General features: G+C 48.8%; 1 protein-coding gene across 3 annotated transcripts in view; it reads right to left on the bottom strand.

Annotated features, from left to right (window-relative positions):
• Positions 1-10,365: 10,365 nt before the first annotated feature.
• The window catches only part of med27 (mediator complex subunit 27), a 28,728-nt gene continuing 23,657 nt past the window's right edge, over positions 10,366-15,436 (bottom strand). Inside the window, exons 8-10 of one of the 3 annotated variants that reach the window (XM_080004605.1) lie at positions 14,124-14,255; positions 13,885-13,954; positions 10,509-10,635 (exon numbers count right to left, since the gene is read on the bottom strand). In XM_080004605.1, the coding sequence (XP_079860731.1) occupies positions 13,934-13,954; positions 14,124-14,255 (153 nt within the window). In that variant the 3' untranslated portion in view covers positions 10,509-10,635; positions 13,885-13,933. Of the gene's footprint in view, positions 10,636-13,884; positions 13,955-14,123; positions 14,256-15,436 lie in introns of all 3 variants that reach the window. The other 2 variants (XM_080004607.1, XM_080004606.1) reach the window with 2 other exon arrangements.

The following is a 15,436-nucleotide window of genomic DNA, read 5'->3' as shown; positions in this document are numbered from 1 at the left end:
CAGCCAAGTGATGCTTCATTACCTAACACTACATAACACTAATGTAATGGTGTGTTATTTAATGTAATGTAATGTAAAGTAGTGTTATGTAATGTATTGTAATGTAATGTAAAGTGGTGTTATTTACTGCAATGTAGTGTTATTTAATGTAAAGTAGTGTCCTCCGCTTATCTGGGGCCGGGTAGCGGTGGCAGCAGGCTGAGCAAGTAGCACCAGGCCCCCTTCTCTAAGGCTCAGCCCAGCCACCCTACGGAGGAAACTCATTTCGGTCGCTTTTATCTCGTTCTTTCGGTCACTACCCAAAGCTCATGACCATAGGTGAGGGTTGGGACGTAGATGGACCGGTAAATTGAGAGCTTTGCCTTCCGGCACAGCTCCCTCTTCACCACAACAGTCCGGTACAACGCCCGCATCACTGCTGATGCCGCACCGATCTGCCTGTCCATATAATGCTTCATTTTCCCCTCACTCGTGAACAAGATCCCAAGATACTTGAACTCTTTCACTTGGGGCAGCAACTCATTCCCAACCCGGAGGCAGCAATCCACCGTTTTCCGGCAGAGAACCATGGCCTCAGACTTGGAGGTGTTGACTCTCAACCCGACCGCTACACACTCGGCTGCAAACTGCCCCAGTGCGTGCTGGAGGTCACGGTCTGATGAAGCCAACAAAACCACATCATCTGCAAAAAGTAGAGATGCAATTCTGAGGTTCCCAAACCGGACACTCTCCTCACCTCGGGTGCGCCTTGAGATCCTGTCCATGAATGTCACAAACAGAATCAGGTGCAAGGGGTAACCTTGGCGGAGTCCAACACCCACTGAGAACGCGTTTGACTTTGTGCAGAGAATACAGCTCTCACTTTGGTTGTGCAAGGCCTGGATGGCTCGTACCAACGGCCCCGGTACCCCGTACCCCCGCAGGATCCCCCGAGGGACACGGTCGAAAGCCTTCTCCAGGTCCACAAAACACATGTAGACTGGATGGGAAAACTCCCATGACCCCCCCAGCAACCCTGCAAGGGTAAAGAGCTGGTCCACTGTTCCACATCCAGGACGGAGTCCGCATTGCTCCTCCTGAATCTGAGGTTCGACAATCGGCCGGAGCCTCCTTTCCAGCACCCTGGAGTAAACTTTCCAGTGGAGGCTGAGTAGTGTGATACCCGTATGATCGGAGCACACCCTCCGGTCCCCCTTCTTAAAAATGGGAACCACCACCCCGGTCTACCACTCCACAGGTACTGTAATCGACATCCACGAGACACTGAAGAGGCGTGCCAACCAAGACAGCCCAACAAGATTCAAGATTTTTTATTTGTCACATACATATACATACTTCCATACATATATGCAGTGAAATGTAATGCAACGCACCCGGTGATAGCACACAATATGTCCTAGGAAAAAATAGAAAATAAAATAAAAAGTAGAAAATTCCTTTCTAATAGACCGACTAACTGACTCCTAAAACGTAGTACAGTAAGTGGAATACTTATAGAATAGATAAAAATATATAGAATAAAATACAATAAAAATGAATTGAAATAAAATGGAATAGATAGAAGGAATATGCCTATGTATATACAGATATGTGCATTTAAAGTGGCATGTGAATTAAAGTGGCATGTAAATGTGAATAGAGGGAGTAGTGTTTGGGATAATACAGCACAGTATACAACAGTACGGCGCAGCAATACGGCATCACGAACAACCCTGAACAGTGATACAGTATGCGGTACAGTATGCTACATACAGTACAGTAGGTAGTGGAGCCTAGTGCATGGCTCAGTTAGGACCCCTGGTGAGGTCAGCATTGACAGTTCTAATGGCTTGAGGGAAGAAACTCAGTCTCAGTCTCTCTGTTCTCGCTGTGTGACTGCGGAGGCGCTTGCCTGACGCAGCAGCTGAAACAGTCCGTTGTTGGGGTGATGAGGATCCTTCATGATCCTACGGGCTCTGCTACTACACCTCCTGGTGTATAGCTCCTGCAAGGGGGGGAGGGTAGTTCCAGTGGTACGTTCAGCTGAACGCACCACCCTCTGCAGGGCCCGCCTGTCCTGGGCAGTACAGTTCCCAAACCAGGCAGTGATGTTTCCTGTCCGGATGCTCTCCACTGCTCCAGAGTAGAAGGACTTGAGGATCCTCACCGAGACCCGGAATTTCCTCAGCTGCCTGAGGTGGTAGAGACGCTGCCTCGCCTTTCTCACCAGAGTGTCTGTGTGAACAGTCCATGTTAAGTCCTCTGTGATGTGGACTCCCAGATATCTGAAGCTGCTCACCCTATCGACAGAAGTCCCATTAATCCACAAGGGCGCGTGCGTCCTCGATTGTGATCCACGCCTAAAGTCCACAATCAGCTCCTTGGTTTTGCTGACGTTCAGGTGGAGGCTGTTGTCCTGGCACCAGAGTGACAGGTCAGCCACCTCCTCGCGGTAGGCCTTCTCATCGCAGTCGGTGATCAGGCCCACGACCACGGTGTCGTCAGCAAACTTGATGATGGTGTTGGAGCTGGACCTGGCCACACAGTCGTGTGTGTACAGGGAGTACAGTAAGGGGCTGAGGACGCAGCCCTGGGGGGATCCTGTATTCAGGGTGAGGGAGCTTGACATGTACTTCCCCACCTTGACCACCTGGGGGCGGCCTGTGAGGAAGTCCAGGATCCAGGTGCACAGCGGACCATTCAATCCGAGCTCCAACAGCTTGACAGCCAGTCTGGTGGGAACTATGGTGTTGAAAGCTGAACTATAATCAATGAACAGCATTCTCACATAGGCCCCCTTCTGGCCATCCAGGTGCGTGAGCGTGGTGTGCAGTACCTGGGAGACCGCGTCATCCATGGATCTGTTCTGCCGGTACGCGAACTGCAACGGGTCCAAGGTGCAGGGGAGGGAGGCGCAGATGTAATCCTTAATCAGCCTCTCGAAACACTTCATGACCACCGAGGTGAGGGCCACCGGACGGTAGTCATTCAGGCAGGTTGGAGAGGCGATCTTCGGGACAGGAACGACGGTGGACCTCTTGAAGCAGGATGGGACCACTGATTCAGCCAGGGAGATGTTGAATATTGTGGTGAACACCGGAGCTAGCTGGTTAGCACAGGTCTTCAGTACTCGCCCAGATATGCCATCTGGGCCCGCAGCTTTCCTGGTGTTCACCCGCATCAAAGCCCTCCTGACCTCGTGCACGGACACAGAGTGCGCGCTCGTCCCCAGCGGTGTAACTCCAATTAGCCGGCGAGCTAGCGGTGTTGCTGCCAGACTCGAACCGCGCATAAAAGGAGTTCAGTTGGTTGGCCAGGGAGGCGTCCACACTCGTGGCTGGGGAGGAGCTGCTCTTGTAGTTTGTTATTGTTCGCAGCCCCTCCCACAAGCGTCTTGTGTCCCCCCGCTCCATCTGCAGCTCCACGGTGTCTCTGTACGTCCGTTTGGCGTCCCTCACCGCCCTCCGCAGATTGTACGACGCCGCTTTGTAATCGTCCATGTTACCAGATACAAGACCGTCGTTGTAAGCGGCCGTGCGCGCATTCAGAGCGCAGCGGATGGATTTATCAACCCATGGTTTCTGGTTTGGAAATATCCGAACTTTCACCGTGGGAACGATTTCATCCGCTAGCGTAGCCACAAAACTTACTACAACCTCCGTAAACTCTCATCTACCCCCAGCTCCTTACTCCAGAGGAGCTTTTAAACTGCCTCAGAGACCTCTGCCAGGCATATAGACGAGACTTCCCCCGAGTCTTCAGACTCTGCCTCTTCCCCTGAGGACGTATTGGTCTGGTTCAGGAGTTCCTCAAAGTGCTCTTTCAACCGCCCGACAATATCCCCAGTCCGGGTCAGCAGTTCTCCTCCCCGGCTGAACACAGCCTGAGCCAAGCCCTGCTTTCCCTTTCTGAGTCGCAGAACAGTTTGCCAGAACTTCCTTGAGGCCAACCGAAAGTCCTTCTCCATAGCCTCCCCGAACTCCTCCCACACACAGGTTTTTTCTTCAGTGACCGCCGAAGCCGCAGTCCTTCTAGCCTGCCAGTACCTGTCTGCTCCTCGGGAGACCCCTGTGGCAACCAAGCCCGAAAGGACTCCTTTTTCAGCTTGACGGTTCCTTCACCCCTGGTGTCCACCAACGGGTTCTTGGGTTACCGCCACGACAGGCACCGACTTCCTTCCAACCACAGCTCCTAGCAGCCGCCTCTGCAATTGAGGTTTTGAACATGACCCACTCAGATTCCATGTCCCCAACATCCCCCGGGATGGGCAAAAAATTCTTCCGGAGGTGGGAGTTGAAGACCTTGTGGACAGGGGCATCCACCAAGCGTTCCCAGTTCACCCTCACTACACGTTTGGGTTTACCAGGTCTGTCTGGCAGCCTCCCCCGCCATCTGATCCAACTCACCACCAGGTGGTGATCAGTTGACAGCTCTGCTCATCTCTTCAGCCGAGTGTCCAAGACACACGGCCGCAGATCTGATGACATGACCACAAAGTTGATCATCGATCTTTGACCTAAGGTGGTCTGGTACCACGTACATTCATGAGCCACCATATGCTCGAACATGGTGTTCGTTTTGGCCAATCAATGACTAGCACAGAAGTCCAATAACAAAGCACCACTCGGATTCAGATCAGGAAGGCCGTTCCTCCCAATCACCCCTTCCATGTTTCTCCATCGTTGAGCGTTGAAGTCTTCCAGTAGAACTATAGAGTCCCTAGGTGGAGCCCCTTACATTTATTACATTTCACTGCATATATGTATGAAAGTATGTATATGTATGTGACAAATAAAAATCTTGAATCTTGAATCTTGAATCTTCCAGGACGCCACCCAGAGACTCCAAGAAGGCCGAATACTCTGAACTGGTGTTCGGTGCATAAGCACACACAAATCAGAGCTTTCCCCTTTGCAACTTGTAGCTGCATAAAGGCGACCCTCTGGTTCACTGGGAAGAATGCAACAGATGACCTACTCCAGGTGACCCAAACCAAGGTTGAGCAAGCCTCGGCCTGTGTTCAAGCGGCATGCTACAGACCCCACTGGTCACCCCTTTTCTACCACAGCCATCTAGATGCCTTTTCCGCTGCCTCCACGTTGTTGTTGATGGCTTTTTTCCTCTTAAGGCCTGTAATGCCCAGAACTCCATAGGTGTTGCTCCTGGTACTTGGCCCTCTTCCTCCCTTGTGCTTTCTCCATTCGCCCTGGGCACTGTCAGTTCCAATAGGGTGAGCTGTCTTGTGGCCCCTGAGACCAAGATAATGTCTAGTCTCAAAAAAGTCTGGGTGATGTGTGATGGAATTTTCAGCTGCCTCTCCCGTCAACCGTCATCACCCAGTCTCGTGCTGTGGATAGTAGCCCAACAGAGCAGTTCCTGGGTCTGATCCTTGGCTTCTCTCCTGCCTTTACAAACTCAATCCTCCTGGATGTAGTGTGTGTGTATCTGCTGCCGCTGATCCCCTTGCTGATTGCCTCAGCGATGGACTTGAGGACCTGGTTCTGTCTCCAGCGATAGTGTCCTTCACTCAGTGCATTGGAGCAACTGCTCAGAATGTGCTCGAGGGTACCTGTTTTGGAACAAAGGGGACATGCTGGTGTTTCTACTTTTCCCCATGTGAACAGGTTAGATCGACTGGGGAGGACATCGTAAACCCGCTGGATCAAGAACTTAATCCTTTGGGGGTTCCACTTCCAGATGTCCTGCTAGGAGACATTCCACTCCATCGCCCACTTCAGCCAGGCACCCTGTTGTCACATCGCCACTGTCCTGGTCAGTCGCTCTTCCTCAACTGAAGATCACATCTCCTCCTGCACCAGCTTCCGCCTCTCCTTCCCACTGGCAGTGTCACATTGGGTTGATGTTGAGCTCCCGACTTTGGCTCTGCCCTGTGCCACGTTCCCAAGAATGGCCTTCGCTCCAGCTGAGCTTCTGCCTGCTGGACTGCCTCTTCCGCCCTCCACTCCCTCCCCATACTCCCGACGATCCCTGCGCCGGACACTTTGTTGTCTCTCGATCCGGTGTACTGCAGGTGTTCTCGTGCCCTTGCCACAGTGAACTCCTCCCTGACTGAGCTGAATGGGAGTCTGAGCTTACAATTATTTACCCGGGTTAGAGTTGGGGTAAGCCTAACCCTACCTCTCAGAACTGCTCGGTAAGTTCAGTTCCAATGCGTTTGATTCGCTTGAATCGCTTGAAGCAGCCATGGATGACCACCCAACTTTACTCCACCTACTCCGTCACTCTTCCATTCTGCGATGGCAGAATCTGTTGTTGCAAAGAGGTTCCGCAGGTGACATGCACAGGGTTGATGCTGAGGGAGTTGAGGTTCTTGTCCGTTGTCTTCTTCCAGGATGGAGAACGTGTCTTGGGCGTTGACCTCCTCTGCAGCCTCGTCTGTGTCTGCTTCTTCTACTAACGTTGCCATGCTCTGTTCACCAAAAACCTAAAATGCTTTGATAAAGTTTGACCCACTGTCAGTTGTGGTTCTCACCACTGGATGATGTCCATTCTGATCCTATAGGCAGAATGGACATCATCCAGGGAGGTTTCCAGGACATCGAAGGCGTGAGGTCCTCTCACGGTCCTCTCATCTTTCCAGTGTTTCCTCATCAACCCAGTGAGCGCTGACTCAACGAGGCTTCTTTGCTGAACTGTCCAGCGATCAGCTGTGGCTGCTCCGTAACTCACTGGTCTGAGGTGGGTGATCACATTCTTCCGAAAAGATTATTGTGTAATCTGTAACCCTCAGCTCCCAGTTATAATTAATTTATTAACAACCCAATGCTACTCAGGCTGCGTGGCAAGCCCAGCCATCTACGCAGATAGCTGCTCACCTTGCGCTTGAAGCCCTCCACCACAGTCATGGGAACTTCATAAATGAACAGGGGCCAGAGGCTTCTTGGGAGGATCCCATGCTGGTAGACCCATGCCTTGAATCTTCCTGGGAGGCCAGACTTGTCCACCGCTCTCATCCAGCTCTCCAGATCGGCGCTGGTGGCCTTGATGGAATCGGTGTCCTTCAGGCTGCAGTTGAAGACCTTCCCGAGCGTTTCACTGGTCTTTCGGTGACTGACGGGATCTGGTCTTCTCCCAGCCTGAAGCAGAACCTGTTTGTGACCTTCCCCTTCTTCAGAACCAACGAACGGGACTTTGCGGGTTTGAAACTCATGCGTGCCCAGGACACAAGCTTTTCCAACCCTTGGAGAATCCACCTGGCTCTGATGTTGTTGTCACCGTGAGGTCTTACATAAAGGCTCTGATGGGAGGCTGCCTCACTTGCTGAGAGGGCCTCGGCACTCTACCTCCGCTGACTTAACCAGCATGTTCTTTTTCAGTGCAAAGAGGGTCACTGAGATGGTGTAGCCGGTTATTATCCATACTTCCAACTGGTGCCAGTCAGATGTTAATGAGACCCTAACCCTAAACCTCAAACTGAACTTGCTGTAGTAGTCCAGGATGAGGCCTTTCACCTTCTGGGGTACGTGGTGTTTATCCAGTGCAACCTCGACCAGCTTGTGGGGTATTGAGCCATAGGCATTCGTAAGATCCAACCACAGTACAGCTAGATCCCCTCTGCGGCCTCCCTGATGAGCTGGGTCACCATGCCATTGTGTTCAAGGCAACCAGAGCCACCCGGTATGCCTCCCTTCTGCACCGACGTGTCAATGTAGTTGTTGTTCAGCAGGAAGTTGGAGGGTTTCTTGGAGACGACACTGAAGAAGATCTCTCTCTCCACGCAGAGCAAGGAGATGATCCGAAATTGGTGGATATTCTCAGATCTCTCCTCTTTCGGTATGAATACCCCCTTTGCGTATCTCAAAGACTGGGCTATCTTCCCTCTCTCCCAGATCAACCTCAAGGCCATCATCATCAACCTCAAGGCCATAAGTTAGGACAGGAGGTACCCTCTGAAGAGCTGGGTCTTCAAGTGCTTCTTAAAGACAGAGAGGGAGGTCCCTGCTCTGGTCTTTTTTGGCAGCTCGTTCCACCAACGTGGAACAAAAATGAGAATAACCTGGATTGCCGAGGTTGTACGCCCGGCAGAGCCAGGCGACGCTCATTTGATGAGCGCAGCATCCGGGGGGTAACATGTGCTTTTATAAGAGCATTTAAGTAGGTGGGAGCATTCCCAACATTAGTCTGTAGGCAAGCATAAGAGACTTGAACTTGATGAGAGCGGCTACAGGTAACCAGAGGAGCTCGATAAGCAGCGAAGTAACGTGTACCCTCTCGCACCGCCGGATTCTGTATCATCTGCAGTGGCTTCACCGCACAAGCCTGTTAAGAGAGCATTGCAGTAGTCGAGACGGGACATCACCAAGGTTTGTAGCAGCAGTTGAGTGGCATATTGGGTCAGGTACGGCCTGACTTTTCGGATGTTGAGTAGTGCGAAGCGGCAGGACCGGGAGAAGGCGCCAATATGAGAATGAGAGAATGTCAATTGGTCGTCAATAATGACACCTAGATTCCTTGCAGCCTTGGTAGGAACAAGAGATAGAGAGTCAATTTGAATATCAATGTTGTGATAAATACCTTGTTTGGCCAGGAAGACCAGCAGTTCCGTTTTCGCCAGATTTAGTTGAAGATGATAATCCTTCATCCATGTGGATATGTCAGCGAGACAATCCGAGATCCGCGTCGAGACAGTGGAGTCGTCAGGCAGGAAGGACAGACATAGTTGAGTATCACCCGCATAGCAGTGATATGAAAAGCCATGCGAGCGGATGATCGGGCCCAGTGAGGTGGCGTATATGGCAAAGAGGAGGGGTCCTAGCACCGAGCCTTGGGGCCCCCCTGTGGTGAGGTTGTGAGGCACAGACAGCTGGCCTCGCCATGTCACACTGAACGAGCGCCCAGTGAGGTGTTGAAGTCGGCTGTTGGCTCTGGTGGTGTAATCGGCGTATTGCATGGCCCTAGTAGCTGATCTCTCCTGCTGTCACTGTAGGTGCACTTAAGGTGGTCGTTGATGGCATCTCTGGTGCAGGTCAAGCGACCAGTCCTCTTTTGACCAGGAATGCTGCTCTCTTCCTTGCGCTCTCTCTCCGCCTCCTTCTGCGGCTCTCAGCTCTCCGAAGGGTCAGGACTTTTTTCAGACGGATTCCGTGGAGATCGGTTAGGCCACCCTTCTCGACTTCTGCTTTCTTGTAGTTTTGGTGTTATTTACTGAAATGTAGTGTGATGTAATGTAGTGTTATGTAATGTTATTAAATGTAAAGTGATGTTACATGTGATTTAATGTCATGTAGTGTTATGTAATGTTATGTAATGTAACGTAACATAAAGTAGTGTTATTTACTGTAATGCAGTGTAATGTAATGTAGTGTAATGTGATGTAATGTAGAGTAGTGTTAAGTAATGTTATTTAATGCAATGTAAACAAATGTAAGGTAGTGTGTAATGTTATTTAATGTAATGTAACGCATTGTTTATAAGTATTTACTGTAATGCAGTGTAATGTGATGTAATGTAAAGTAGTGTTATGTAATTTTGTTGAATGCAATGTAGTGTAATTGAATGTGAAGTAGTGTTGTGTGATGTTATTTAATGTAAAGTAACATCATGTAGTGTTATTTAATGTTATTTAATTTAATGTAGTTTAATGTGATGTAATGTAAAGTAGTGATATTTAATGTTATATAATGTATGGAATGTAGTGTAATCAAATGTATTATTAAATGTAGTGTTATGTAGTGTATAGTGTTAGTGTAACGTCATTTAGCTCACCAATATACTACTACCGCTACTACTACTGCTACTACTACCACTAATACAACTAGTACCGCTACCACCACTACTACACACAGTGGGGATGGTAGCTCAGGAGGTAGAGCTGGTGGTCTAGTGATCCAAAGGTTGCTGGTTTGATCCCAGGCTCCTCCTGCTAGCATGCTGTAGTGTCCTTGAGCAAGACACTTAACCCCTCATTGCTCCTGATGGCTGCGTCCGTCACTGTTTGAACAATTGTAAGTCGCTTTGGATAAAAGCGTCTGATCAATGACTAAATGACTAAAATGAAATGACTACTGCTACCACTACTACTATACTACTATACTAATACCACCACTATTATACTACTACAATACTACTACTGCTTCTACCAGCACCACTACTGCTACTACTAATACCACTATACTACTACTACTACTACCATCATTACTAATACTACCACTACTGCTTTTACTTATACCACTACTTAAACCAATAATATACTACCACTACTACTATACTACTGCCACTACTATACTACTACTACCACTACTTCTACTACTACCACTACTATACAACTACTACCACTACTACTCCTACTACTGATAACATTAAGGTGTTGAACGTGTGCTGCCGAGTTTGGAGAATCAGAAACAGACATACAAAAAAAACTTTGGTTCAAACTTCAAAACAAACTTTATTGAATTTTCTTCAAAAGGATTTTAGTTGTAAAGAAAAACAAAATTTATATATATATATATATATACACACTAAAAAAAAAAATAATAATCACGTCTGTCTCTGCCTGCCTCTCTACATGCGGCAGGTGTCATGGAAGGCCTCCAGGGTCCTAAAGTCCCTCCATGTAGGGGGAAGTCCATCCTGCAGAAAGTGACCACATCGTTGGCAGGGAGACAGGAAGAGCTTCATGTAACTCCGCAGCCAGGTCTGGAAAGACAGACAGGAAGGGAGACAGAAAGAGAGGAGAGGAGAGAGAAAGAGAGGTTATGAAAAGTTGCAATGGAGCAATAGAAGGACAGATTTGAACGAGTAGTAACTACACTGCGTTCCAAACTATTATGCAAATTGGATTTTAGTGTCATAAACATACAATTTTTTGTTTTTCAATTAAACTCATGGATGGTATTGTGTCTCAGGGCTCTTTGGATCACTGGAATCAATCTCAGACACCTGTGATAATTAGTTTGCCAGGTGAGCCCCATTAAAGCAAAACTACTTAAGAAGGACGTTCCACATTATTAAGCAGCCACAGGTTTCAAGCAATATGGGAAAGAAAAAGGATCTCTGCTGCCGAAAAGCCTCAAATAGTGCAATGCCGTGGACAAGGTATGAAAACATTAGATATTTCACAAAAACGTAAGCGTGATCATCGTACTGTGAAGAGATTTGGCTGATTCAGAGCGTAGACGGGTTGGTGCAGATAAAGGCAGAATGAGGAAGGTTTCTGCCACAAGTTCATGGGATGAAGAGAGCTGCTGCTAAAATGCCGTTACAAAGCAGCAAACAGGTATTTGAAGCTGCTGGTGCCTCTGGAGTCCAGCCAACCTCAAGGTGTAGGATCCTCCAGAGGCTTGCACTTGTGCATAAAGCTACTATTGGGCCCCCCCTAACCAATGCTCACAAGCAGAAAGGGTTGCAGGGGGCCCACAAATACATGAAGACAAATTTTCAAACAGTCTTGTTTACTGATGAGTGCCGTGCAACCCTGGATGGTGCAGATGGATGGAGTAGTGGATGGTTGGTGGATGGCCAACAACATGTCCCAACAAGGCTGCCACGTCAGCAAGGAGGTGGCAGAGTCATGGTGGGCCCCTTTAGGGTCCCTGAAGGTGTGAAAATAGTATATAGAGTTTGTGACTGAGCACTTTCTTCCACGGTACCAAAAGAAGAACCGTGACTCCCGTAGCAACGTCATCTTCATGCCTAACAATGCACTACCTCACGCTGCAAAGAATACCTCTGTGTCATTGGCTGCTATGGGCATAAAAGGAGAGAAACTCATGGTGTGGCCCCCATCCTCCCCTGACCTCCACCCTATTGAGAACCTTTGGAGCATCCTCAAGCAAAAGATCTATGAGGGTGGAGGCAGTTGGCATCAAAACAGCAGCTCTGGGAGGCTGTTCTGACGTCCTGCAAAGAAATTCAAGCAGAAACTCTCCAAAAACTCACAAGTTCAATGGAGGCAAGAATAGTGAAGGTGATATCAAAGAAGGCTCCTATGTTCACAGGGAACCTGGCCTGTTGATTGGCCTTGGCCTTTGATTGAAATAGTTTTTGATTTCAGTTAATATAACTCCTAATGCTGCAAATTCAACAAATGACCATTTTCAGTTTTTTTACAACCTAAAAAATGTTTTGGAACTCTGTTGTGCATAATAATTTGTAACAGTGCATTTTGAGTTTTTTATTTTTGAAAAAAATGCTGTTATCATTGGGAGGTTTGCTCAATAACATTTGAATTACACCCTAACGGTTGATGACTTTAAAATTATACTGTCATTTGCATTGACTATTTAGGAAAATCAGAGAAAAATATCACTTGCATAATAATAACGTAGGAGCACAACTACCCTGTTCTACATGATACATTCATGGATATAAAAATATCTCTTGAAGATCAACTTTGGAACTTTTTATCTGCGGACCAAGAGTGGCCGCCGGAGATTTTGCGCGCCAACGCTCTCAACAACAGCAACAATGGAGCTGCTGTTCCACGGCACCGTGGTAAACGTGGCGGCATTCAGGTCAGAATGTGGACGCAATCTTACCGTCCACCTCAGCCAAGCATCATTTTTGCTAATGTCCAGTCCCTGGAGAACAAGATGGATGACCCTCGAGCAAGGATTACATTCCAACGGGATACAAGAAACTGTTACATAGCACTAGCTATGTGCTTTAAAGTATGCTAGCGGACAGCATTGATCCCACGGTGAAAGTTCTGAGATTTCCGAACCAGCAACCGTGGGTGGATAAATCCATACGCGGCGCTCTGAATGCTTACGACAGTCTTGTATCCGGAAATATGGAGAATTATAAAGTGGCGTCGTACAATCTGCAGAGGGCAGGGAAGTACGCTAAACGGATGTACAGGGACAGAGTGGAGCGACAGATGGAGTACCATACACTTGTGGCAGGGGCTGCAGACTATACGAACTACAACAGCAGCTCCTCCCCAGCCACGAGTGTGGACGCCTCCCTAGCCAACGAACTGAACTCCTGGCGCGGTTTGAGTCTGGCAGCAGCACCTCTAGCTCGTCAGCTAATTGGAGTTACACCGCTGGGGATGAGCGCGCACTCTCAGTGTCCGAGCATGACGTCAGGGGGGCTTCTGATGCGGGTGAACACCAGGAAAGCTGAGGGCCCAGATGGCATATTTGGACGAGTACTGAAGACCTGTGCTAACCAGCTAGCCCTGGTGCCCACTAGGATATTCAATGCCTCCCTGGCCGAGTCGCTGGTCCCGTCCTGCTTCAAGAGGTCCACCGTCGTCCCTGGACTTCCTCTCAGCCCGACCCCAGGTGGTTAGGGTGGGGCAGCCAGCACCCTCACCCTGAACACAGGATCCCTCCAGGGCTATGTCCTCAGCCCCCTAGTGTACTCCCTGTACACACATGACTGTGTGGCCAGGTCCAGCTCCAACACCATCATCAAGTTTGCTGACGACACCGTCGTAGTGGGCCTGATCAACAACAACGATGAGACGATGCATGGCACGGTGGCGCAGTGCATTGCACTGCTGCCTCACAGCAAGAAGGTCCTCGGTTCGATTCCCGCCTGGGGCGCTGTTGGCACCGTGCGCCGGCGGGTTATCTCCCAAATAGGAGCTTTTCTGTGTGGAGTTTGCATGTTCTCCCCGTGCTCACATGGGGTTTCCTCCACCTCACGTCAGTAAGGACCCCACTCAAAAACATGCACACATCGTCTGACCAGCGATGGACACTTATCACCTGGTCCCCGGGCGCGTCCACGTACGCTGCCCACTGCTCCTGGCTGTGGCCCCGGAGGAAGGACAGGCCAGGATGGGTTAAATGCAGAGGAACCATTTCACCGGCACCATCCAAAGCATGTGCGTGTGTGTGTGTGTGCAAGCATGTGTTGTAGTGTGGTGTGTTGTGTGACAAATAAAGACTGTTTCTTTTCTTTTTCTAGAAGGCCTACCTCGAGGAGGTGACTGACCTGTCACTCTGGTGCCAGGACAACAGCCTCCACCTGAACGTCCGCAAAACTAAGGAGCTGATTTTGGCCTCTAGGAGAAGATAACAAACGAGGAGGCACGTGCCGTTGGTGATTAATGGGACTTCTGTCGTCAGGGTGAGCAGCTTCAAGTACCTGGGAGTCCACATCACGGAGGACTTAACATGGACTTTACGCAAGGACACGACACTCTGGTGAGAAAGGCGAGGCAGTGTCTTTACCATCTCAGGCAGCTGAAGAAATTCAGGGTCTCGGTGAGGATCCTCAAGTCCTACTCTGGAGCAGTGGACAGCATCCTGACAGGCAACATCACTGCCTGGTTTGGGAACTGTACTGTTCAGGACAGGCGGGCCCTGCAGAGGGTGGTGCGTTCAGCCCAATGTGCCACTGGAACTACCCTCCCCTCCCTGCAGGACTTATACACCAGAGGGTGTAGTAGCAGAGCCCACAGGATCATGAAGGATCCTCACAATCCCAACAACGGACTGTTCCATCTGCTGCGGTTAGGCAAGCGCTTCCGCAGTCACACAGTAAGAACAGAGACTGAGTTTCTTCCTGCAAGCCATAAGAACTGTCAACGCTGAACCCACCAGGGGGTCCTCACTGAGACACTCACATAAGCCCTACTGCCTTACTGTACTGTATGTAGCATACTGTACTGCATACTGTATCACTGTACTGGGTTACTGCACACTGTAGTGCATACTGTATCACTGTACTGGGTTACTGCATACTGCGCTGTATAGCTGTGTAGTAATGTTTTATACTGTACTGTATATCTCCACAAACACACTACCTCACTTTATTAACGCCACTTTACTGCACTCTATTCCCTTCTATTTTGTACCCCCACTTTGTATTATCTTTTTGAGTCTTATTTAATATTTATTCTATTCTATTCACTAACTGCATTACATTTTAGGAATTAGTTCAGTTGGTTAGCTAGGTAGTAATTAGTTTAGCTATTGTGTTCAGTTTAGTACATATTGTGCATAATCTCAGGGTGCGTTGTAAAGACATTTCACTGCATATATATGAATGAAAGTATGTACAGTGCTGCTTGAAAGTTTGTGAACCCCCCAGACATGGTCACTGTTTTTGTGAAAAACATTAAAATAACCTTATTAAACATACATCCAAATCCCAATTTGTAAAGCACACCTTCCAAACAATGGACACACACAAAAAGAGATATATTTTCATTATTTCATTCAACAAAGGTGGTTTATTTGACAAAAACTGAAAATTAAACATGTGCAAAAGTATGTGAACCCTTTTATTAGTAGCTTGTGGCTCCTCCTTTCTCAGCCATTACTTCAACCAAACGTCTTCTGTAACCACTAACCAGTCTCTCGCATCTGCTTATGGGGATTTTTGCCCACTCCTCCTTGCAGAACTCAGCCAGTTGAGAGAGGTTGGAGGGACATCTGGTATGTACCAACTTCTTCAGGTCTTGCCACAACATTTCAGTTGGATTAAGGTCCGGCCTTTGACTGGGCCAATCCAGAGTACGAATCCTCTTTCTCTGAAGCCG

Source organism: Zeus faber (assembly GCF_960531495.2).
Source record: "Zeus faber genome assembly, chromosome: 7".
Classification (NCBI taxonomy): domain Eukaryota; kingdom Metazoa; phylum Chordata; class Actinopteri; order Zeiformes; family Zeidae; genus Zeus; species Zeus faber.
Note: the sequence above shows the minus strand (reverse complement) of the source record. Positions and strands in the feature narration are given on the sequence as shown.